The 24,457-nt window shown below is 38.7% G+C and overlaps 1 protein-coding gene across 2 annotated transcripts in view; it reads left to right on the top strand.

Annotated features, from left to right (window-relative positions):
• The window catches only part of UIMC1 (ubiquitin interaction motif containing 1), an 86,628-nt gene that overhangs the window by 9,565 nt on the left and 52,606 nt on the right, over window positions 1-24,457 (top strand). The window contains exons 3-8 of one of the 2 annotated variants that reach the window (XM_080672643.1): window positions 2,260-2,344; window positions 4,532-4,656; window positions 5,363-5,468; window positions 5,808-6,547; window positions 16,858-16,922; window positions 19,357-19,433. In XM_080672643.1, the coding sequence (XP_080528769.1) occupies window positions 2,260-2,344; window positions 4,532-4,656; window positions 5,363-5,468; window positions 5,808-6,547; window positions 16,858-16,922; window positions 19,357-19,433 (1,198 nt within the window). The remainder of the gene's footprint in view (window positions 1-2,259; window positions 2,345-4,531; window positions 4,657-5,362; window positions 5,469-5,807; window positions 6,548-16,857; window positions 16,923-19,356; window positions 19,434-24,457) is intronic. The other variant, XM_080672644.1, reaches the window with a different exon arrangement.

The following is a 24,457-nucleotide window of genomic DNA, read 5'->3' as shown; positions in this document are numbered from 1 at the left end:
AAACATTGATGAGAGAGAAACATCGATCAGCTGCCTCCTGCACACCCCACACTGGGGATGTGCCCGCAACCAAGGTACATGCCCTTGACCGGAATCGAACCCGGGACCTTTCAGTCCGCAGGCCGATGCTCTATCCACTGAGCCAAACTGGTTTCGGCTCCATTATATCTTATCAGTGGTATGAGAGTACCTGTTTCCCCACAGTGTTTTATAAAACATTTTAATTTTTACCTAGTATAGGTAAAAAAATATAGTATCTATAAAATTGTTTTGATTTGCATTTCCAAAGTGAAATTGAGCATCTTTTCATATACTTATGAGCCCCTTGTGTATGGTTTTCTAGGAAATGTCTTAACGTGTCTTTTCCTATGGGAAGAGGCTAAATATTGTTTTGTTAATTGATTTGTAAGAGGTCTTTATATATAGTCATGCACCACTTAACATCACATTCTGAGAAATGCATTGTTAGGAGATCTCATTGTTGTGTGAATATCATAGAGTGTACTTACACAAACCTAGTCTTATACACCTTAGGCTATATGGTATAGCCCAGTGGTTGGCAAACTCAGTCAACAGAGCGGCAAACCGTGGCTCGCGAGCTGTGGTTTGCCGACCACTGGTATAGCCTATTGCTCCTAGGCTACAAACTTGTACAGCATGTTACTATATAAAACAGCACAAGACTAATCAAGAATAAGAGAAAATGATGCAATCAAGATATATGGTAAGCACAAGATGTATGAGGTTACTGCTGGTGTAACATGGCATACTGTTTTACAGCAAACTTTTTTGGTAAGTAGAAGGAATATAAAATAACAAAAATTATAGTAAATACATAAACCAGTAACATAGTCATTTATTACCATTATCAAGTATTATGTACTATATACAACTAGTGGCCCAGTGCACGGATTTGTGCATATTGAAAGGAAATTAATTAGAAGAAATATTTTAATATCGCTATTCACCCTTTCTCTATAATAGAAGTGTCAGGTTGGTCACGTAGCCTTTTACATGCATCAGCGAGAGCTTTATATGTATTGTGCATGCATGAGTCATGTTTATTTTTAAATTGCCAGTGCGCATCATATGTACCGGTCAGATGGATGTACGGTTGGTCACTTAGCTTTTTATATACATAGATAGTATATACTATGCTTTTATGACTGGCAGCAGTGTAGACTTGTTTACACCAGCATCATCAAAACATGTAATATGTTGTGTATGATGTTGCATTGGCTATGATGTCACTCAGTGATAGGAATTTTTCAGCTTCATTATAATCTTATGAGACCACTGTAATATATGGAGTATGTTGTTGAGTTAAATGTCTTTATGCAATGTATGACTATAAAAGGAAAATTAGCCCTTTGTCTGACAAATATGTTGCTTACTTTCACCAAGTTGTTCTCTTGCTTTTTGAAGTACTAATTAAAAAAATTTGCACTGAGTTAAAACATTATTTTTTAAACTTTTTTTGTTTTGTTTTGTTAATCCTCATCCAGGGATATTCTTTCTATTGATTTTTAGAGAGGGAGGGAGGGGGAGAGAGAGAGAGAAACATTGATGTGAGAGAAACATATGGATTGGTTGTCTCTTGCATAGGCATAATTGGGAATTGAACCTGCAACCCAGCTATGTGCCCTTGTTTGGGAATTGAACCCGCAACCCTTTGGTGTGTGGGCTGACACTCTAGCCATTGAGCAATACTAGCCAGGGTGATTTTAAAACTTTCAAGCCTTTTCTGAACTTGGGTGCATGCTTACTACTATTTTGCGGATAGTCCACTTTTTACATGAGCATGTGTATGACAGATCATGTCAGTATGTTAAATATTTTTTATTTTTGTGATATTTATTGGTTCCAGATCTACATTTTTTTGGTACTGTAAAGGATCTTTTTTTTAAAAAAAATTGATTTTAGAGAGAGAGGAAGGGAGAGAAAAAACATTGATATGAAAGAGAAACTTTGATTGGTTGCCTCCTGAATGCACCCCACCCAGGGATTGAACCCGAAACCTAGGTATGTGTCCTGACCAGGAGTCAAACTTGAAAACTTTTTGTGTGTGAGACAACGCTCTAACTAACTGAGCCACTCGGCCAGGGCAGTACTGTAAAGGATCTTTTACTGATGTTTTCTGTGAATGTTTACAACCGCTGATTCTTCAGAACCTCAGCAGCCTCCTAGCTGTAGAGGAGATGGAAAGAGTACTACTTTTTATGGTAGCCATCCTGATCATATTTCTTTGATTTGAAACAGGAACCACATGAGGAAAATGGATTGCAGAAAATGAAGACAAAACAGTTGAATAGAGCAAAGTGTTTGGCTAAAAGAAAAATTGCACGTATGTTTTTGTTTTTGTGTTAAGAATTGATTAGAAATTATAAGTCATAGTGTTGTACCAAAAAAAGGAGAAAGTCTTTATTTTTCCATTGTTATATGAAATGTTCTCTTTTAGCCATTTTAAGTACTCACAAATTATACAAGTTTTCTTGGTATATACTATCTAGTTTTGTGTTCTGGATTATTAACAGTCTGTTTGCATGTCTCAGGGGGAGGTTAACCTGAATGTTGGGAGATGTTAATTATTGTAAATTATAACCAGCATAATCAGCTTCACACAAATTTTGTACTTCTCTTGTTTAGCTTAGCAGAATCATTTGATAAGGTAATATTTAATGCTGATAAGGTTGAAACTTGCTGACATTTTCCTTAAGGGAGCATGCTCCCAGGTATGATTCAAATTATTTTTCTTTTTCTGTTTCTGGTTGAGTTTTTATCTAGTAGAGAGGTAAGGTAAAATGTTTTAGTAAACAGCAGTGTTTATTGAACTTTAGTCTTAGAACATGTTGATATGTGAAAATAAGAGATAGTAACTAGTGAATGAGAGTGTCCTTTTAATTCTGATTTAATTCTGAGTGGTTAAAGTAAATTTTTAATGGTGGCTTTGTCAAGTTATGTGGCTCTGTGTTGTCAGTAAAATATACATCAAATGATTGAGTTCGATAATTGAAATTGAAGTTTTGGGTTTCTTTAAATAATATATAATAACACATAATTTAACTATGATTATTATTTTAAATATATTTTTATTGATTTCAGAGAGAAAGGGAGAGAAAGATAGAAATATCAATGATGAGAGAGAATCATTGATTGGCTTCCTCCTGCATGTCCCCCAACTGGGGACCAAGCCCGCACCTCGGTCATGTGCCCTGACTGGGAATTGAACCTTGACCTCCTGGTTCATAGGTTGATGCTCAACCACTGAGCCATGCCGATGGGCTCTTCTGAACTTTAATAGCAAACCATAACACCACTGTACGAGCCCGACAGTGACGTTATTTATCCTTTACCAATTGCAAAAATAATTGAATCCCTAACATTCTTTAACAATGACCAGTTGGCTGTGTTTTTTTTAAAGTATCATTATGAACTCTGGGATTCAAACATATTTAATGTGTTTTAATTCACTATTTTTATCAATATTTTGGTTGTTCTAGTTTTGGCCAGGGAGAACCTTTTTACTTTGGCTCTTAAAGTTTTTTTTTTTTTTTTTTTAAATATATTTTATTGATTTCTTACAGAGAGGAAGGAAGAGGGATAGATAGCCAGAAACATCGATGAGAGAGAAACATAGATCAGCTGCCTCCTGCACACCTCCTACTGGGGATGTGCCCGCAACCAAGTTACATGCCCTTGACCGGAATCGAACCTGGGACCCTTCAGTCCGCAGGCTGACGCTCTATCCACCGAGCCAAACCGGTTTTGGCGGCTCTTAAAGTTTTTTGATATGACCCTGGTAGTGTCTTATAGCTTCCTTGCTCACAGATATGACAGATACTCTAGCTCATCTTCTACATTTCTAGCTATAGACTTTGAATCAGCCATTTCTCCTAGGTACCCCAGTTGCTTTTAATAGGAAATAATGTTTGGAGATCACATTCTGGTCACTAGGGAAGGTCTTTTCTACTGGGTAAACGGTCCCATCAAGAGGATTCTAATTGAGTAAATTATTCTGGTTAAATGTCGAGCATAAAGCAGTGTGATTGGTACGTAGCAAAAAGCCCTGAAAGCCTGTTCCTCTGTTTATTCATTCACCAAATATTTGAGTATCTACCAGTTGCTAGGTATTCTTTTTTATACAGAGGTGGACAAAAGTAGATTAATAATAATAAGTAATACAATAATTAATAAATAAGTAATAATACAAGAATAAACTGTTTCATGTACTCACAATTATAAACCTACTTTTGCCTACCCCTGTATGCTGGAGATACAACAGTGAACAAAATAGGCAAAAACTGTCTTCATAGGAGTTCACAGTCTAGTTAATCCAGGATTCTTGTAACTTCTGCTACTGATCTTGGCCAATACCTTACTTTTGGGGACTTTCCTCATTTATAAGATTATAAAATTGTATTACATGGTCTGTAGTGGCTTCACTTGAAAAGTTTAATAATTCTATTCCTTGCCTCCATGCTTATTCATTGTTTGTGGTATCCCTCCCCTCACTTTCCCTGCCCTTCTATAGAAATGACAGAAGAAGAACAGTTTGCTCTAGCTCTCAAAATGAGTGAGCAGGAAGCTAGGGAAGTGAACAGCCAGGAGGAGGAAGAAGAGGAGCTCTTGAGGAAAGCCATTGCAGAAAGCCTAAATGTAAGCATGCTATGCTGAAAAAGTTTGTGAGGATTGATAAGCAATATTCTTTTTCTTCTACAGTGTTATGGTTGCATTAGAAACTAGCTGTAGTAGTGCATAGGATTTTCAACTAATAAATATTCCCACAATTTTTAAAGCCCATGTTGAATTGTTGATAAACCTAATTTGAAGTGTTTTGCTAATTCTATACGAAAGAGTTTTCTTCCATCTCACAGATTTTCAGTCCATGACTTAAGAGAACCAAAGTAGTTGGCAGCTCCTGAAAAGAATTACCTATTAACAAGAAACCAAAGGGGCAAGATAAAGTACTTACCTCCCCTGTTTTGTAGAGAGAACAAAGAGAATGAGAGCTAGAGGTGGGTTACAGAGAGAAAGAATGGGTAGTTTTAAAATGTTTCAAATAATGTTAAATTGTGATTTGAATAAGTGTAATTGAAATTGGATATTTGCCAGTGACAGGTCCTGAGCCATTTATGCCATCTACTTCTCTATATTAGAAAAGGGTTTATAGTATAGGACCTAGGATAGTACTTTGCACATAGTAAGCATTCAGTATTCATTGTGGAATTCATTTGAATTGTGCATCTACATTTTAAAGAGGAGAATGAGGGACAGTGGCCTCCCCTTTTTGTCGTTCCTGTGACTCTTCATGTGGAGCTATTTTAATAATAAACCTGGTCTGGTTTGGGATTACTTGTTTCAGAGTTGCCGGCCTTCTGATGCTTCTGCTACCAGATCTCGAGCTCTGGCCGTTGGCCCATCTTCACAATCCCACCAAGAGAAAACGACAGACTCTGGGACCACTGAAGGCATGTCTCCCTGTTCTGACTCCTTGCACTCATCAAATATAACCATATCACAGGGATCTCATACTGAGAGTAGATATACAGAAATTCCCTAAATTTCTTTGGTGGTATTAAAGAGGTTAAATCAGAAAGTAGTTGAGATCTCACTAATATCCAGCATACTTTTATCTCCAAGGAAAAGCCAACAGTTGGTTAAACCCAAGGAAAAGCCAACGGTTGGTTAAACCCAAAGAAGAGCCTTTTTTACCCACATTATGTAGTTCTTGGTAAGTGAGAACTTACCAAGCCCTTTTAATTAAAAACAGTTTGTCCTTAGCCCTACTTTTTCTCAAATACCTACAGGCATATGGCAGCTGGTACCTCCATCACTGTTTAAAGGCTCACATATCAGTCAGGGAAACGAGGCTGAGAAAAGAGAGGAGCCTTGGGACCACACTGAAAACACTGAAGAGGAGCCGGTCTCTGGCAGCTCAGGAAGCTGGGACCAGTCAAGCCAGCCAGTGGTTGAGAATGAGAACGTTAAATGTTTTGACAGATGCACTGGCCACTTGGCTGAGCACACACAGTGTGGGAAGCCACAGGAAAGTACTGGGAGAGGATGTGATTTTCACGAAGCTGCCCAGGGTAGGGGGGACACATCTAGGCACTTTCTGCCTGCCTCAGCAGATGCCAAAGGTATCCAGAACAGTGGGGGCACTGTGCACTACTTCTGGGGTATTCCATTTTGCCCAGCTGGAATAGACCCTAACCAATATACCAAGGTCATTCTCTGCCAGTTGGAGGTTTATCAAAAGAGCCTGAAAATGGCTCAGAGGCAGCTCTTTAAAAAAAAAGGATTTGGGGAACCAGTGTTACCTAGACCTCCTTCTCTGATCCAGAATGAATGTGGCCAAGGAAATCAGGCTAGTGAAAAAAATGAAGGCATCTCAGAAGATATGGCAGATGAAGACAAAGAGGAGGAGAGGCAAGAGTCTAGGGCATCTGTCTGGCACTCAGAAACCAAGGATTTCCAAGAAAGTCCAATTAAAAGCTTGAAAGAGAAACTTTTGTTGAAGGAAGAATCAACAACCAGTCATGGTCAGGTAAGGGTCAGTGATACTGTGATTAAGGATCATTTATTCACAGATTAAAGATTTTAGCTATGCTTTTTGTGTTTTTCCCCCTTTATTTTTTCTCCCCCCCCCTTTATTTTTAATGAAACACATGCCCATTATAGGAAATTAGGAAAGGACAAAAGAGTGTAAAGAAGAAAAAGTTATCCATAACCCCAGCACCTAGAGAAGCAATCATTATTTCTGTGCATATAAAAATATTTTTTCTGTTTACTTTTTCAACAAAATGGAAACTCTTCTGTATAAGCTTTGTTCCTTTTCCCCACTTAATAGTTTGTCTTAGATCTTTTATTTATTAACTGTACTGAAAAACATTTTATAATATGAATGTACCATAATTTATTTTTTGTGTTTTAAATTTTACATTATTTTTAAAAAGTTTAGTTTTTGAATGGTAACAGTGTTCACATGGCTCAAAATTTAAAAAGATATAAATAAACTATCTGTCTTCTGTCCCTATTCCAGCCAACCAGTTTCCTCCCTGGAGTCAACCTTTATGACTAGTTCTCTAGTGTGTCCTTTGAAGAGATTTTATGTAGTGCTAGTATAAGCAACTTCCTTTACCCAGATCATGGTATACTCTACACATTATTATGCACCGTGCTTTTTTCATTTAATATCTCTATGAGATCATTCCATAACAGTACATAGAAGAGTTTCTCTCTTTTTTGGATGTGTAATACACCATGTGTGGGTGAGTTTTATTTTATCCAGTGCTTCTTTTGGTGGACGTTTAGGTTGTTAACAATATTTTACTACTACTGCAGTTATTACTGTTGCACAGAAGATGTTTCATTCACATGGGAGATATTTGTACAATAATTTGTTGTAGATATAATTGGTGGGTCAAAATATATATATGCATTTACAGTTTCGTTAGCTATTGTCAAATTGCTTATTGATAGGGGTTGTATAAATTTACACTCACTGCAGTGTATGAGTACAAACTTCCCCATACCCATACCAATACAATATTATCTGGACCTCTTGATCTTTGTTAATCTGAGAGATGAAAAATATTATCTCAATGCAGTTGTAATTTTCATTTTTCTTACTATGTGTGTAGTTGAGACTCATTTGTATTTCCTTTTCTGTGTTTAGATCTTACAGGCATTTTTCTTTTTGACCATCTTTTTCTTAGTGGTTTGTAGGCATTCTTTATGTATTAGGGTGATAGGAAGTACATGTAATTTTCCAGTTTATTCCCCCCCCCCTTCCCATAATGGTCTATTTCCAAGTTTGCTTGTGGTAATTTTTTATAATTTACTGAAAACAGTCCCTTGTTTGGGGACATTTAGGTTGCCTTTTTAGTCTTTTTCTGACATACCTAGATTGTATTATATATGAAAGCTTATATTCAGTTTTGTTCTCTGAATATTATAAAAGCAGTTATATGATTTTAAACTCTTTATTCACTATAAATAGAAAGAGTATTCTGTTTTATGACTATACTGTTCTTGTTGCTATTTCTGTTTTTAGTTTTGTTTTGCTGTTACCCTATTTATTCTGTCTCTTATGATAAGGGTTCTAGAAATGGTAGCTATGAGAAATTTCATAGCATAGTGCACAGAGTATGGATTTGAAGTTTGAATTTTGACTTTTTTGTTTTAGTAACTGTGTACCTTTGAGCAAACCATTTAACCCTCTGAATCTGTTTTTTTACATCTGTAACATGGGAGTAGCAAGTCAGTAGTTTAATGATTAAAGTGAATTGTGTAAAGTACCTAGTATAATGCTTAGGACATTTGGTAAATGGTAGTTCTCTCTAAGGGACTAGAGGTCATTCACTGAGAGTACCTTCTGGGAATCATTCTTGCCTAGCATTCTCTTCATCCACATTATGGAAAAATTGCTGTATGTGAAGAGAAAGCATTTTTCCTAACAGTACTTCTAGTGATTTGAATCTTTTTCAAATGAAAGGTTATGTTTATAACATGTTTTGTTTCCTAGTTTTTTGCAATGTAGAGATGCTTCCCCTTAAAAGAATAAACTAACTCTGCAATGATTTATTATAACTCAAGTTGTTAGCTTGAAAGATTTTAGGGGCCAGAGCTCTAGAGCATAGATTTGTCAAGTTCTGAGGTTTGAAACAGTGTCTTTGGAATAGCATGGATGTGGTCAGACTTCAGTGGCTAGCCTTAATAGATTGAAGTTCTTTTACTTCATGAACAGGCCACAAAATACTAGAAATATTATTAATTGGTACTATTTGATTATAACAAATAAAATCAAGCTATCTTAATTAAAAAGAAGACTTTATCATGAGGAAACATGGTGCCTCATAAATTTTAAAACAGGATGGTAACCAAGCCTGGAGAAGATACTGAGTCTAGAAAATCATCTGTAATTTTTCTGTATCTCAATGCTATATTGTATCTACTTCATTCCTCCCCCTCCCCCGCAGACTGTCTTCCTTTGCTTCTGTCTTTCACATGGTAGGTGGAAAATACTGATCCTACACAGCTCTCAAACTTAAATACAGATTACAGGAGATTTACTTTCTCCCAGTTCAATTTCAAATTTCTAGGAAAGGAACTTAAGGCCCATTTGATGTTAATAGCTCTCACCAGAACTGTTGGCTGTGGCCTGAAGTGGGTATGTGTCACATTGTACAAATGGCTATGATGCTATAATGCAGTGGTTGGGGTGAGAGGCAGTCTTCAGTGAAAAGAGACCAGGCAGACAATCTAGAGAGAGTATCTAGTGCAGCCATTAACATTAATTTTAGAGATCACTTAGAACTATTGAAAAATGTTCAAAAATTTTTAGAATAAGGTTGAAAGCCTTCACAATCCTACCATCTAGTGATGTATTCCTTCTTTTTTTCTGTACCTGTTTTTGTATGGTTAAGATAATATTTTTGTATTTTAAAGTTAACATGTAAACATTTTCTTACGTTAAAATTATAGATTTCATTTTTAATGATTAACATTCTGGCTTATGAATTTTTAAACTATTTTTCTATTGCTGGATATTTTGATTGTGATAAACATCTTTCTAAATAAAAATTTTCTTTATTTAAAATTAGTGTCCTTAGGGATAGGGAACCAGAAAAATGTTGGATTAAAAAGTTATGAACATAAAGGTTTGCTATTTGTTGCCAGATTGCTTTTCAGAAAGCCTGCTCAAATTTATACTCCTTCCTTCCAGCTGTGTATCAGAATACCTACTTCACTGCAGCCTTGCCAACATAGAATAGTATCTTTAAAAAATAAACAGCAATAAAATTACTAATTATATAGGCAGATAACGAAAGTGTTAAATAATTTCACCTCTTGTATTCGTCTTTGGCTTTTAGGAACTGTGGGTAGAAAGAATTTATATTTTTGTTAAATATTTTCTATTGATTTTGGTTTTGCTGGAGTTGCCCACATTTGAGACTACTTGGTTGATAGAGATAGCAAAATAGTCTCAGAAATAGGGATTCAGAAAAACATTCACCCTGAGGCAGATTGCTTACTCTATATGAAGGCTATAAAAGCTTTAAAATCAGATGTTAACTGGTTTCTGGCATCACTAAGATAATAGGGAAATTGTTAATGAAGATGGAGTGATTATCTTGATGACCGTTCAGCAGGGAAGTAGAGGGTAGTATATTAATGTGATCACTATTTTTCAATGTCTGATCTTTAATTTTTTCAGTTCAGATACTGGAATTTGTTTTCCAGAAATGATCACATTGTATATGGGTATGAGAACTGACTTGACTAACCAAACTTCTAGCTGACATGAGCACCAAATGACAGTTTGTTAATTTATTATGGAAGAGAGACATTTTTAGTGACTGGAATACTCAGGTCCATCATCTACTGTATCTCCTTCTAGGATGAGGTATATGGAAAGCTGAAATAGTAATCAGAAAATGGAAATTTTAAGAGATGATTCAACTAATCTATGGAAAGACTTCATATACTACCAGTGCCTGACAAAAGAGGATATTTCTATGGTGACCAGATGATATGTCCATTCACTTTCATTTCTCAGGCCATGGTGTTGATGGCACTGCTTGAATCTGGATCTTTGAATTTTTATTTTTTAGATTTTTTTGGTAAACTGTCCTTTTCCCATTAATGTATTTCTTCAGGCAGAGAGCTATGTCTTGATTAGGCCACAGTTTCCTTAGTTAAAGTTATATTGCTATCATGCTTCCCTGCCCACCTTGATTAAATTTGGGTGTTTTAATTGCATTTTGTTTGCTTGTTTTACTGTGGTGTTTTCATATTCTGGAAGAGCCTCACTTTACCCCTGTCTTCAAATTACTGCTATTGAGGTAGAAGTTTAGAAATTAAAAATGATTTATTGAAATGAAGACATTCTTGGGATATGTTGAAATGATTGGGAAGAAGATCATTTGAGTAAACAATATAATAGTACTGGTTAGAGCATGGATTTTGGAGTTAGACAGGTCCAAGTTCCGTTTTTGACCAAGTCTGTGATTTTGGGCAAATTATTTAACCTGTCAAAGTTGCATTTCCCTCATTTCTAAAATAATCTAATTATTTCCTCAAAAGTTTCTTGTTAGGACTAAAGGAGATAATGCATGTAAGTGATTATCATAGGCCTGGCATAAATAGGTGCATAATATATTTTTAAAAAAACTTACTCTGGGAAAGGTAGAGATGCTTTTAGCCTAAGGCAGAAGTGGAGGTATCTTATAACTTCTTAGTGCTTTGATTGCTTCTGAAGCCCAAGGCTTAGTCAACAAATCATTCTAAGAAGGTAAAATTCTATTAAATGGACACTAGGTGTCAGTATTTACCTTTAAAAAAAGCATTTTTTAAAATTGCTTTCAGAGAGGAAGGGAGAAAGAGAGAGAGAGAGAAACATCAATGATGAGAGAAACCATTGATTGGTTGCCTTTTGCACATCCCCTACTGAGGATCAAGCCCACAACCCAGGCATGTGCCCTTGACCGGGCATGTGCCCTTGACGGGAATTGAACCTGGGACCCTTAGGTCTACAAGCCAACGCTCTATCCACTGAGCCAAATCGGCTGGGGCAGTATTTACCTTTTTTGAGATTTCAGGAATGAAACTGGTTTTTCTCTACCGAACTCAAACAAATAGGTGACATATTTATTGCTGTTGTATTTTAGTACTTCTTACACCTTTGTTCAACATTTATTTTTCATAATGGCTACATTTCTGATCACAGCTTTATCTTCCCTTTGACTGAAGGGATTCCTGTTTTTTAGTATATTTCATCATTTTCCTGAGTAGTAAAGAGATGGTTAACTTGTTTAGGTTATTTATACCCTCTAGGAGACCCTCTAAACTTTAGCCAATAGTTTTACATCTATTGGAAGAAGCCTTACAGTTAGGGACACTTCCTCAGAAGCCCACCTAAGTTAGCAATAGTTGCTTTTTCTGTGCTCTTCTGTACACCTATATTTAATGAGTAGACATTTGCAACAACTACCATTAATCAAAGAAAATAGTTTTTTCTTATCCAGTCCCTATCTGTTATATTTCATTTAAAAAATAGATCTTTTATTTTAATTTATTTATTAATCCTTATCCAAGGATATTTTTCCATTAATTTTTAGAGAGAGTGAAGAGAAAGGGACAGAGAAACATTGTTGTGAGAGAAACACATCGATTGGTTGCCTCCCACACGAGCGCCGACCAGGGCCTGAGCCGGAGATGAGCCTGCAACCAAAGTACATGCCCTTGACTGGAATTGAACCCAGGACCCTTTAGTCCACAGGCCAACGCTCTATCCACTGAGCCAAATTGGCTAAGGCTGTTATATGTCTTTCTTTTTTTTTTTTTTAATAAATCTTTATTCAGATTATTACAATTGTTTCTCCTTTTTCCCCCCATAGCTCCCCTCCACCCAGTTCCCACCCCACCTTCTGCCCTTACCTCCCCCGCACTGTCCTCATCCATAGGTGTATGATTTTTGTCCAGTCTCTTCATGAACCCCCCATACCTCTTTCCCCCTGAGAATTATCAGTCCACTCCCTTTCTATGCCCCTGATTCTATTATATTCACCAGATTATTCTGTTCCTCAGGTTTTTAATTCACTTGATTTTTAGGTTTACTTGTTGATAGATATGTATTTGTTCATAATTTTTCTCTTTACTTTTTTCTTCTTCCTCTTCTTTAAGAATACCTTTCAGCATTTCATATAATACTGGTTTGGTGGTGATGAACTCCTTAAGCTTTTTCTTATCTGTGAAGCTCTTTATCTGCCCTTCAATTCTGAATGATAGCTTTGCTGGGTAGAGTAATCTTGGTTGTAGGTTCTTGCTATTCATCACATTGAAAATTTCTTGCCACTTCCGTCTGGCCTGCATAGTTTCTGTTGAGAAATCAGCTGACAGTCGTATGGGTGCTCCCTTGTAGGTAACTAACTGTTTTTCTATTGCTGCTTTTAATATTCTCTCTTTGTCTTTTGCTCTTGGCATTTTAATTATGATGTGTCTTGGTGTGGTCCTCTTTGGATTCCTTTTGTTTGGGGTTCTGTGCGCTTCCTGGACTTGTAAGTCTATTTCTTTCACCAGGTGGGGGAAGTTTTCTGTCATTATTTCTTCAAATAGGTTTTCAGTATCTTGCTCTCTCTCTTCTTCTGGCACCCCCATAATTCTGATGTTGGTACGCTTGAAGTTGTCCCAGAGTCTTCTTACACTATCTTCAACTTTTTGGATTTTTTTTTTTGCTTTTTGCTTTTTTGGTTGAGTGTTTTTTGCTTCTTTGTATTTCAATTCTTTGACTTGATTTTTGTGTTCCTCTAGTCTGTTTTTGGGTCTCTGTATAATGTTTTTTATTTCAGTCAGTGTATGTTTAATTTCTAGTTGGTCCTTTTTCATATCTTCAAGGGTCTCGTTATATTTATCGGCCTTTTCTAGGATATTCTTGAAAAGCCTTATAACCGTGGTTTTGAATTCTATATCCAGTCAGTTGTTTTCCTCCATTTCTTTCGTTTGTGATCTGATTCTTTGACGCCGCATTTTCACTGCTTCCCTGAGTTGGTAAGGTAGATTTGTGTGCTAGGTTTCCAATATGGCCCAGTGGGTCTGCCTCCCCAGTTAACCTGAGGTGGACACTCTTGGTGTGCCCCTTTGTGGACTGTGTGTACAGCCTTGTTGTAATTAAGTCTTGATTGTTGTTGGTATCACTGGGAAGAATTGACCTCCAGGCCAGTTGGCTGTAAGGATCAGCTGTGTCTATGCTGGGAGAAGTTCGGTGCTGGAGACAGCCTTATAGGATTAGACTTGCCAAATTGCAATAGCCTCTGTGCTCAGCTTGGATGGGGTGGAGTCTTAGTCTTGGCTTCCCCTCAGCCTTGCCCTTGCGCGCATGTGCGCGCCTTCAGACCTCTGCCTTCCCCGGCTCCCAAGTCTTCGCCCGAGAGTTCAGACTCCCCCCACAAGAGCGTGGGTCCCCAGGGGCTCGCCTGGAACTGGGGTCCAGTGCAGTCAGAACTGGGGCTCAGTGCAGTCAGGAGCCCCTGACTCCCTTCCACTTTTCCCTTCCAGGGAAAGCCTGTGGCAACCTCCGCAGCCTTTGTGCGCACTGGCACGCGCGCGCCTTCAGACTTCTGCCTTCCCCAGCTCCCGAGTCTCCGCCCGAGAGTCCAGACTCCCCCCACAAGAGCCTGGGTCCCCAGGGGTTCGCCCGGAACTGGGGTTCAGTGCAGTCGGGGGCTTCCTTCCCCCTTCCGCCAGAGAAAGTCAGCCAGGCTCTCAGCCGCCCTTCCTCTCTGCGCGCACAAAGACCCTTTGCCGTACCTCCAATTCTCTGTGAGCTTTTCTCTTTCCTTCTAGTTGTAGAATTTTCACTCAGCCAGCTTTCCTGTGGTTCTGGATGGTGTCCGTTCTGTCTTTTAGTTGTAGTTTTGAAATTGTTGTGCGAGGCAGCAGTTTAGGTGCTTACCTATGCCGCCATCTTGGTTTCTCCTTCAGGATTCTTTTTTTCAGGCTGTTATATTTCTTAAAAGATATCCCTGTAGCCAGATACCAAAACCATAGTGGCAGATTTCTAGTAAAAGGAATATTTATAACCTTCCTTTTGGAATATTCTATGTTATAAGTCTGTTGTGCCCAGAGAGACGTCTTTCATGGATTGCAGTGTTTTTCCCAACTCAGTATTTCCACTGAAAACTGGACTTTTCTCTATATCTCCTCCTCCCACAACAAAAGCTTTATAACTGCTTTACTGAAATCATAATTTGACTCATCATTAATATTTATGTCTTGTATTTACAAAGTGCATCACATATCTTGTTTAATTCTCATAGCACTCTGTGAGGCAGTTGTTGTTTTTTAAATATATTGTTATTGATTTCAGAGAGGAAGGGATAGGGAAAGACAGATAGAAACATCAATGATGAGAGAGAATCATTGATCGGCTGCCTCCTGCATGCTCCCTACTGGGGATCAAGTCCTCAACTTAGGCATGTGCCCTTGTCCGGAATCAAGCTGGGACCCTTCAGTCCACAGGCCAGTGCTCTGTCCATTGAGCCAAACCAGCTAGGACTGGGCAATTGTTAATACTCATTTTAAGATGAGGAAACAGCCAGGCCGGTGTTGCTCAGTGATTGAGCATCAACCTATGAACCAGGAGGTCATGGTTTGATTCGATTCCCAGTCAGGTTACATGCCCCAGTTGCGGGCTTGGTTCACAGAAGGGGGCATGCAGGAGGCAGCTGATCAATAATTCTCTCATCATTGATGTTTCTACCTCTTCTCCCTTCCTCTCTGAAATCTGTTAAAAAAAAATATAAAAGGCTAAGTGTCCCTCCGACCATCTGACCAGTAGCTATGACGTGCACTGACCACCAGGGGGCAGATGCTCAATGCAGGAGCTGCCATGATGCGCACTGGCCATTTAAAAAGAAACGGCACCGCAGACCTGGTGCCGACAAACCAACACTGGGCTTCCCCCAAGTGGGACACAGGCCCCCCACCACCCCAGAGTGACACCCCACCAAATCGCAGCTGATGCTGCCCAGACCCCATGGTGCAAAATGGGGTCCACAGCCCAGCCCAGCCCAGAAATGGTGGCTGTGGGCTCTGGGTAATGATGTCACGTAGCAACGCCTGGCTTCCTCTTCCTAGCGACTAGCATCCCTGGAGTTTCTTCAGCCCAGGAACACAACTTGCTTTATAGCCAGGTGGAAACATTTTACACTTTAACCAAATGTTTGTGAAGCATTTTCCCGTGCCACTTCTCATTTGATCCTCACAGAAGTCCTGGAGTAGGTAGGAGACTTGGTAGAATCCTATTTTCTTTTTATTAGCCAGAAAACGGAGATTTAGAAAGTTTAGAAACTTGACCCAACTGAAAAGAGTAAGAAATGGTGGAACTTGAAAATGACTTCAGCTTTTCTCACTGTGCAGAATATAGTCAAACGCTGCTACAGTTAAATATTTTACCCTTTGTTCTCTCTGCATAATCTACAATAATAATCTGCTTTGTGTTGATATTTACTGCTGTGTTGCTGACAATTACTTGAAAGAGAAGTTGGGGTGCTTCACTGGGCTGGAAAAAGTTTAGCTAAATCAGAAAGCAGGTCTAATTAAGCAAGTTTATTCTATATATATAAAAGGCTAAGTTGATTCGCGCATGCATGGTACCTATAAAGCTCTTGCTGGCACCTATCTCACGTGTGTGTTTCAATCTGTCATTGTCGATTGTGAATTTGGTTGACTCTTCTATTATAGAGAAAGGGCAAACAGCAATATTAAAATATTTCTTCTAATTAATTTCCTTTCAATGTGCATGAATCAGTGCACTGGGACACTAGTATATATATATATATATATATATATATATATATATATATGATGAAGAAACAAAGTCAGATGCGACTTACTCAAGATTACAGAGTTAACAGGTGATTCACCCATAATTTAAATCTCAGTCTTTTGTCTCCACAATATATGTTTGTTTGTTTTTTAATTTATTTTATTGATTTTTTACAGAGAGGAAGGGAGAGGGATAGAGAGTTAGAAACATTGATGAGAGAGAAACATCAGTCAGCTGCCTCTTGCACACTCCCTACTGGGTATGTGCCCACAACCGTGGTACATGCCCTTGATCAGAATCGAACCTGGGACCCTTGAGTCCCCAGGCCGACGCTCTATCCACTGAGCCAAACTGGTTAGGGCACAATATATGTTCTTTTGACTGAAACTTACTGACAATGTAATAAGCTATTGTTAACTGCTGAGTGATAATGTTGAACAATGAGGTGTTTTTTGTTTTTTTTTTATAGGAAGAGAAACTAGTTCATCTGTGCCTGTATATTTAGGATGTTATGTATTTCTTTGCAGTCTTCCCAAGGTCTATTTGCTGAGGAAACTTCTGAAGAAGGAAACTCTGACCCTGCCTCACAAAGGTAAGATTATATGTTATGGGTCTGAATTCTCCTCTGTTGATGCCAGAATAAGAGAGCTGAACCACATGAATAAGACTTGGGGGACAGCTTGCCAGGGATCTTTTAGCTCTTTTATAAGCATAGACTAGGAGAAATCATTGTCACCTATATGTATCTCATAGAAGCTTAGAATATTTGGTTGAAGAAATCTTAGGGATTTTTTGTTGTTGGTTTTCTTGTCCAATCCAGCTATGTAGTACAAATCCCATTTACACTGTTTCTGAAAAATGGTTACATCCTGCTACTCTCTTAACTAGCTACGATAACTTCCTAAGCCAATGTGAAGGCTCTAAACTGATTTCTTTACGTTCCTTCTAGTTTTCCTTTCCCCTTTGTTTCCTCTGCTTACTAGTATGTTTACTTTATCTGCATATCTAAACCATATACATCTTTTTAAAAAGTATTTTTTTAATTGATTTCAGAGAGGAAGGGAGAGGGAGAGAGAGAAATGTCAATGATGAGAGAGAATCATTGATCGGCTGCCTCCTGCATGCCCCCTCCTGCGGATCAAGCCCGCAACCCAGGCATGTGCCCTGATCAGGAATCGAACCGTGACCTCCTGGTTCAAAAGTCGACCCTCAACCACTGAGCCACACCGACTGGGCCGTATACATCTTTTAAGTTTACTCTTACAACTTATCTCCTTTTTGAAGCCTTCATATTATTCAGGCCACAGAAAACTGTCTCTCTCTCACTCTCTAACCCAGTGGTTCTCAACCTACTGTTAAGAATTGTAATGTAAATATCTGTGTTTTCCGATGGTCTTAGGCTCTAAGCAGCGGTTCTCAACCTGTGGGTCACAACCTGTGACCCACAGGTTGAGAACCGCTAGCAGGGTCGCCTTATTATGATTCTTAACAGTAGCAAAATTACAGTTATGAAGAAGCAACGAAAATAATTTTATGGTTGGGGGTCACCACAACATGAGGAACTGTATTAAAGGGTCGCAGCATTAGAAAGGTTGAGAACCACTGCCTATGCCACTTTTCATTGATTATATCTCATCTTTCCCTTAAATGGTAATATTTGTATTACCTCCTTAATTATTCTTACTGGTTGATTGATAGGGTTACTGTCTTAGGTCTTCTCACTTTAATATACAGTAATGGATTGGTTATAAACTGCATCAGGCTTCCAATTACTTTTCCCTTTATCTGGTTGTTGACCTTTGGGGATTACTCCATCTCCTATGTGGAAGTTGAGGCCCAGTTGCCATTTGCTGTAATTTAGTTGGTGTTCTTAGGTTTTTGCTTAATAGTATGTACTAGGTATTTCTTCTTGAGCTGGAGAATATGGCTTTGGTTTGATTCTCCTGCTAAAACAGTTTTGGAAGTGGTTTTAACTGGAGTTCTGCTTCCTACAGGCCTCTCTGTTTTGTTGTAGTGAGCCTTGTGCAGAGCAGATGTAGGTTTTAATAAATGATTATACGCTTTGTCACCAGGAGAGAGTTGGAACTGCAGGCAATGTGGTTTGACTTTAAATTGATTAGTCCATTTTATAAATGTCAGCAAATTGTTTTGTGATGGACCCTTTGAATAGAGTCCTAATGTTACATGCAGAGTAAACTGTATCTGGTTTGGGTTTATAACAAATGGTATGAAATGTTTTATTTAGAGAAAGAAATCACTTGTGGTTTTCTATCAAGGTTTAGTTATTTATCACAAATCAGTGGTGGTTATTTTCTCTTCTCTGTGGTTGATGTGAGGATTTGTGTCCTCTTGTATACTTGATCAAACTAATCGTAAAGCTCTATGGAGCATGAGGGGGCTAGCTCAGATCTCTTAGCCATGTGTTCTGTGTCAGGAAGAGATTGCACTCCATGAACAGGCAGGGGAACCAGAAGGTCAGATGAGGGGAGCCATTTATAATTATGTTTTTCTCAGAAGAGATTTTCAACTTCTATTGCAGTTTGGAATTGTATCTTATTTTTGTTGCCTATAAAGCCACATCTTGAGATAGAGTCGAAAATTAACTGCAAGTGTGTTGTCAGGAGAATCTTCCTATTTTCTCTTAAGAGCTTACAAATCTCTAGCCTTCAGAAGGCTGAGATGGAGACTCTGAAACACCTTTGACATCCTTTTATTGGAATGGAGTTTTTGTCTTCTGTGATCTTCATAGATAGTCCTTACCCTTCAACCTTTCTTTGTGAAGGCTCCAAAAGGGTGTTCTTTTCATTTAGAGATTTCACTGGAACCAAAGTTGTAAGCATGTTTGTTTCCCCTATTTCTGGCCTGGAGTTTTCACTACTGATTCCTTGCTTCCCTGTTGTGCTTTTTTGGTATTGGACAGCAGGTATCAGATTACTGGTGGCTTTGTGAATGACTCACCATTGCTTTAGGTGCTGTATTCTGATTTATTTTATTGGGAATTCACTTGGGGTTTGGTTCTTTTTCAGCATTGCTGCTTTGACCAGTAAGAGAAGCTTAGTCCTTATGCCAGAGAGTTCTGCAGAGGAAATCACTGTGTGTCCTGGTAAGCATCCACTGTGATTTTACTGACTTTCTGATCCCTAGCTATCTTTGTGCCTATTAATTTGTCTGACTTTTCCATCCCACTCCCAGGAGGTTTATGTGTGATTGATGTATGTGTGTATTACCACACACACATATACATACTGTTTTTTCTCATGGACATTGGCTCTGATTCTCAACCTTTTCCCAAAGATATTTGAGTTTTGAAATTAACATGGCTTGTTTGTCTTGTTTGTTGACTAGCCTCATCAGAGATGGCAGCAAAGCATCAGGAATAGCACTTAATTGTACATTCAGAGCCTAGAGGACTTTATGTTTTGGTTTATGGATTCTCAAAGTTGGGCTGTCCTTAAATCTACCTGTCATTGAGCAGATTTTTCTCAGAGGGTTTTACTAGTTAGTTTTACATTGCCACTCACAGGATATTATTGCATAGGGAATCAAGAAATTGAATTTTCGTGCATAGTTCTGTCACTGACTTATATTTTAATCTCAGACAAGACACTTAAACCTGGTTAAGTTCTGTACTTTGGTTTTGTTAATTGTAGAGATGAAAAGACATGTGTACCTTGCTTTAGATACAAGAGCTGTTCATTAAAAAGTGCACAGCATAGATTTTGATATATAAATAATTTTAGATGAACTAAGGTACCTATGGTCTAAGAGAACTCTTGGGTTGAACAGTATGTACTGTGAAGAATTATTTTGTGATATGAACCACTATTTTCTAAGCAATTCGTTTTAGCTTGTATTATTATTATTATTTTTGGCTTTTCTTAAATGTGGGGCCATTATTTTTATCAGTAACCTTATTCCTGTGAGATTGAGTTACTTCCTATTAATGTTTAAACTTTTGAGCAGCAAGTATTATACAAATATTATCATAAATCATACCTGGTTTTCTCCTAGGTCTTATTTAACCTATCAGGGTCAGAAAAGCTAATATAAACTAAGTTTGAGTTTTTGTGGGGAAAAACTTGAAAGAAATAAAAATAAGAAAACTGTTAAGTAAATATTTTTAAACATTTGGCAGCATATCATTAGGGACTTTCTTTACTTATTTATTTTATTTATTTATTTATTTATTTATTTATTTATTTATTTATTTATTTATATTTTATTGATTTTTTTCACAGAGAGGAAGGGAGAGGGACAGAGAGTTAGAAACACTGATGAGAGAGAAACATCGATCAACTGCCTCCTGCACACCCCCTACTGTGCCCGCAACCAAGGTGAATGCCTTTGACTGGAATCAAACCTGGGACCTTTCAGTCTGCAGGCCGACGCTCTATTCACTGAGCCAAACCGGTCAGGGCTTCTTATTTTAAAGTTTAACTATGTTAGGTTTTTAAAATATATATTTTTTATTGATTTTAGAGAGAGGAAGGGAGAGGGAGAAACATCGATAGAGAGAAACATTAATTGACTGCTTCCTGCATGCCCCTAGTGGGATTGAGCCTGTAACCCAGGCATGTGCCCTGACCAGGAATTGAATAGGGGACTTCCCGGTGCATGGGGCAACACTAACCAACTAGCAACACTGGCTGGGCTCTATGTTGGTTTTTTATTGAAAGTGGTTTCTTAATTTGTTTGATTACTACCTAGTAAGAAACTCTACTATCAAGTGCTCCAGTTTTGGCAAGAGCACTTAGAAATGCTGTGCTATCTTTGTGAAAAGAAAGCTTTATCCCCTTCTCTGTCTGGGACTTCTAACTTATGCCATTCTGCTCAGAGTCAGACTGTCTGTTTAGGATGATGGCATACGATGCCACCCTGGGATCTTGAAGGAGGAACCTACAAATACAATAATCTTTTTTTAAAAAACATGTTTGTTTGTTTTTTCATTTCTGAGAGAGGACGTGAGAGGGAGAGAGAGAAACATCAGTGATGGGAGAGAATCATCAATCAGCTGCCTCCTGCACACCCCCTACTGGGGATTGAGCCTGCAATTCAGGCATGTGCCTTGACCTGGAATCAAACCCTGATTTTCTGGTTTATGGGTCGATGCCCAACCACTGAGCTGAACCAGCCAGGGCCTAATACAATAATCTTGAAAGCCCTAGTTAATAAGAGAGGAAAAAGCAAGCCCTTTATGACTGAGGTTAGATAACTTTTAAATCATGACTGTTATCACTAGTCTGCTAATTAAAGCTTTTTGCTGACACAACCACTTCTAAAGTAGATCACAAAAGGTTTTCATAACCTGTTCCTTTTGCTAAGAAAGTATTAACTCCTTCTTCATGGAACTGGACTCCTGAGTCTCTGAACACACACACACACAATTCTAAATATATAATTTAAAATTTGTGCATTTAAATTGTCTGAAAACTTTGTTCTAAATGAGTGAAACACAGTTTGGATATAGTAATCCATCTTATCTATTTCATTTTATAAATTTCTATTAGTTTTGATATTAAAAATTATGACATCCTTTTAGAGTTACTTTGTTGAAGAAGCAAATTTATAGCTTTATGTCCACAATGTGCATGACACTAGCATTGTTTATTTCTAAAGCTAATGACCTCTTACGTTGTCTTTACAGTTGAACATTTCAGCCATTTACAGAAAGCTTAGGTAAAGACATTTTATTGTTACTGTAGTGCAAGCAATAAGCAGTTATTCTTTTCTGATAGACTGAATGTCTCTTTTGGTAATATCTCTCAGGGAAACATGACAAAAAATTTTAAGTTTATATACTGTAATCTTTTTTTCTAACAAGATGGTAAAATTGTGTGTGTGTTCAATTTTAAAAAATTATAATTTATTAAAATATATTTAACACTAGAAATGTACTTAATCCTTATTTGATGTTTGAGAAAATGCCTCAGTATCTTTCAGGTACTTTATTTGCCCAATATTGGCCATTCATTGTATTTGAGAAGCACAGAAATATCAGTTAGATGTACAGTGTGTACAGTGTACATAATAGAGAACTTATTGGATTTGTGTTCTGAGATCAATTTCTTTTCCAGATTTATTGTTCTTCTTTGAAATTTACTTTTCTTTTGTTATATTAAGAGAAAGGGGTCTATACCAGAGGTTGGCAAACTTTTTCTATAAAAGACTAGATAGTAAATATTTAGGCTTTGTGGGCCATGCAGTTTCTGTTGAAACTACTCACCTCTGTCATTTTAGCACAAAAGCAACTATAGACAATACAAAAAAGAATGAGAATGGCTATGTTGAAATAAATATTTATTAACAAAACCAGGTACCTGGCTGGATTTGGCCCATGAGCTATGTAGTATGCTGACTTTTAAATTATGACACTATGAGGGACCTCATCTTTTTTTTTTTTTTTTTTAATATATTTCATTGATATTTTACAGAGAGAGGAAGGGAGAGGGATAGAGAGCTAGAAACATCGATGAGAGAGAAACATCGATCAGCTGCCTCCTGCACACCTCCCACTGGGGATGTGCCCGCAACCAAGGTACATGCCCTTGACCGGAATCGAACCTGGGACCCTCCAGTCCGCAGGCCGACGCTCTATCCACTGAGCCAAACCGGTTTCGGCGGACCTCATCTTTTATTTCCACATTTCGAGTAGCCTATATAGTGCCTGGAACTTATTGTTGAAAAAATATTTGTTGAATTAGTGTGAATGAATAGATGTTGTTTAAAGAATATATTAAAGAAAGGCATATGTGAGTGTTCCAGTCAAGATGATGGCGTAGGTAAATGTGGTACTCACCATTTCCCACAACCACATCAGAATTACAACAAAAATACAGAGCAGCCATCATTCAGAACCATGTGAAATCTAGCTGAGCGAAAGTCCCTACAACTAGGGAATTAAGAAGCCATGGATACTGGTAGGAGGGACAGAGACAGAGGGCCAGTCAAGGAACTGGCTGGTCCCACACCCACATGTGGCAGTTTAAAATCAGGAGGGATATCTTGGCTGTGGAGGTTTCCCAGCCCCACCTCAGGTCCCGCAGTCCAGGATTCCAGTGCTGGGAAGAGAAGTCCCCATAACTTCTGGTTGTAGAAACCAGCAGGGATTGTGGCTGAGTGACACGGAGGCTGCAGGAGACCCAGGCAGTTCCTCTTAAAGGGCCTGCCCATGGACTTACTCAGACTCACACCCTCTGAGCTCCAGCACTGGGGCTGCAGCTTGAAAGGAACCTGGGACATTTAGGGAGGAACCAACTTGTCTGGAATCAGGGCGAGAGCTGGAGGGGCAACTTTTTCCCAGACACAAGTGCTGGCAGAGGCCAGTCTTCCTTTGCTTAGTATTCCCTGCCACAGAGCCTTTAGGCAGGCACCATATCTGAATCTCTTATCAAACTGGCTCACACTTTTCACCCTGCCCTGGTGATTTCCTGAGACCCCCACCCCTCCCTACTTGCAGGCTCATCCAAGCCATTTCCAGTGGCTTTTCTATACAACTGGCCTCTCTTGTCTCATGCTTCGGACTTTCCTAAAATCTCTCAAGCAGCAGCTGGTCTCAGTGTGCCCTGTACCTCTCAATAAGTGGCCCCAGGCCCAGTATTAGCAGCAGCCCCCCTTTGGTTTATAGCTTGGCTTCTTGGGCACCTCCAAGCCCAACACAAGTAGCAGCCATCTGCAGATTGTTTTGTAGCTCATGCTGGGGAGCCCTGGGCAGGGCACAGGCAGTGGCTGACTTTGCACCTCCTGAGAGGCCATAGAGCCAGTAAACCTGGTGGTTAGCTTCAACCATGCTGGATTACAACCCTACCACCATGAGTGATACACTCAAGGGGCGTACTCAGTGAGCACCAAAGCCCCACTGAAGCTAGTCTTGCTCCATAGGGTCGGCTCCTGTACAGTAGTTATTCTGTTGTAGTTTCAGCTGAGCCTCTCAACTGATTGGCCTGGGGGTCAATCCCACCCAGTGACGCCAACATAAATTAAGGCTAAACTACAATAGGACAGTGCACACAGTTCACACAGGGGTGCACCTGGAGTGCCCAGCTCAAGTGATTGGGAATGCTGAGCCATTGGGCCCTACAGGACACCTACTACACAAGGCCATTCTACCAGTCTGGGAGATGTAACATC

The sequence above is a fragment of the Plecotus auritus genome (genome assembly GCF_963455305.1).
Source record: "Plecotus auritus genome assembly, chromosome: 6".
Lineage (NCBI taxonomy): Eukaryota > Metazoa > Chordata > Mammalia > Chiroptera > Vespertilionidae > Plecotus > Plecotus auritus.
Note: the sequence above shows the minus strand (reverse complement) of the source record. Positions and strands in the feature narration are given on the sequence as shown.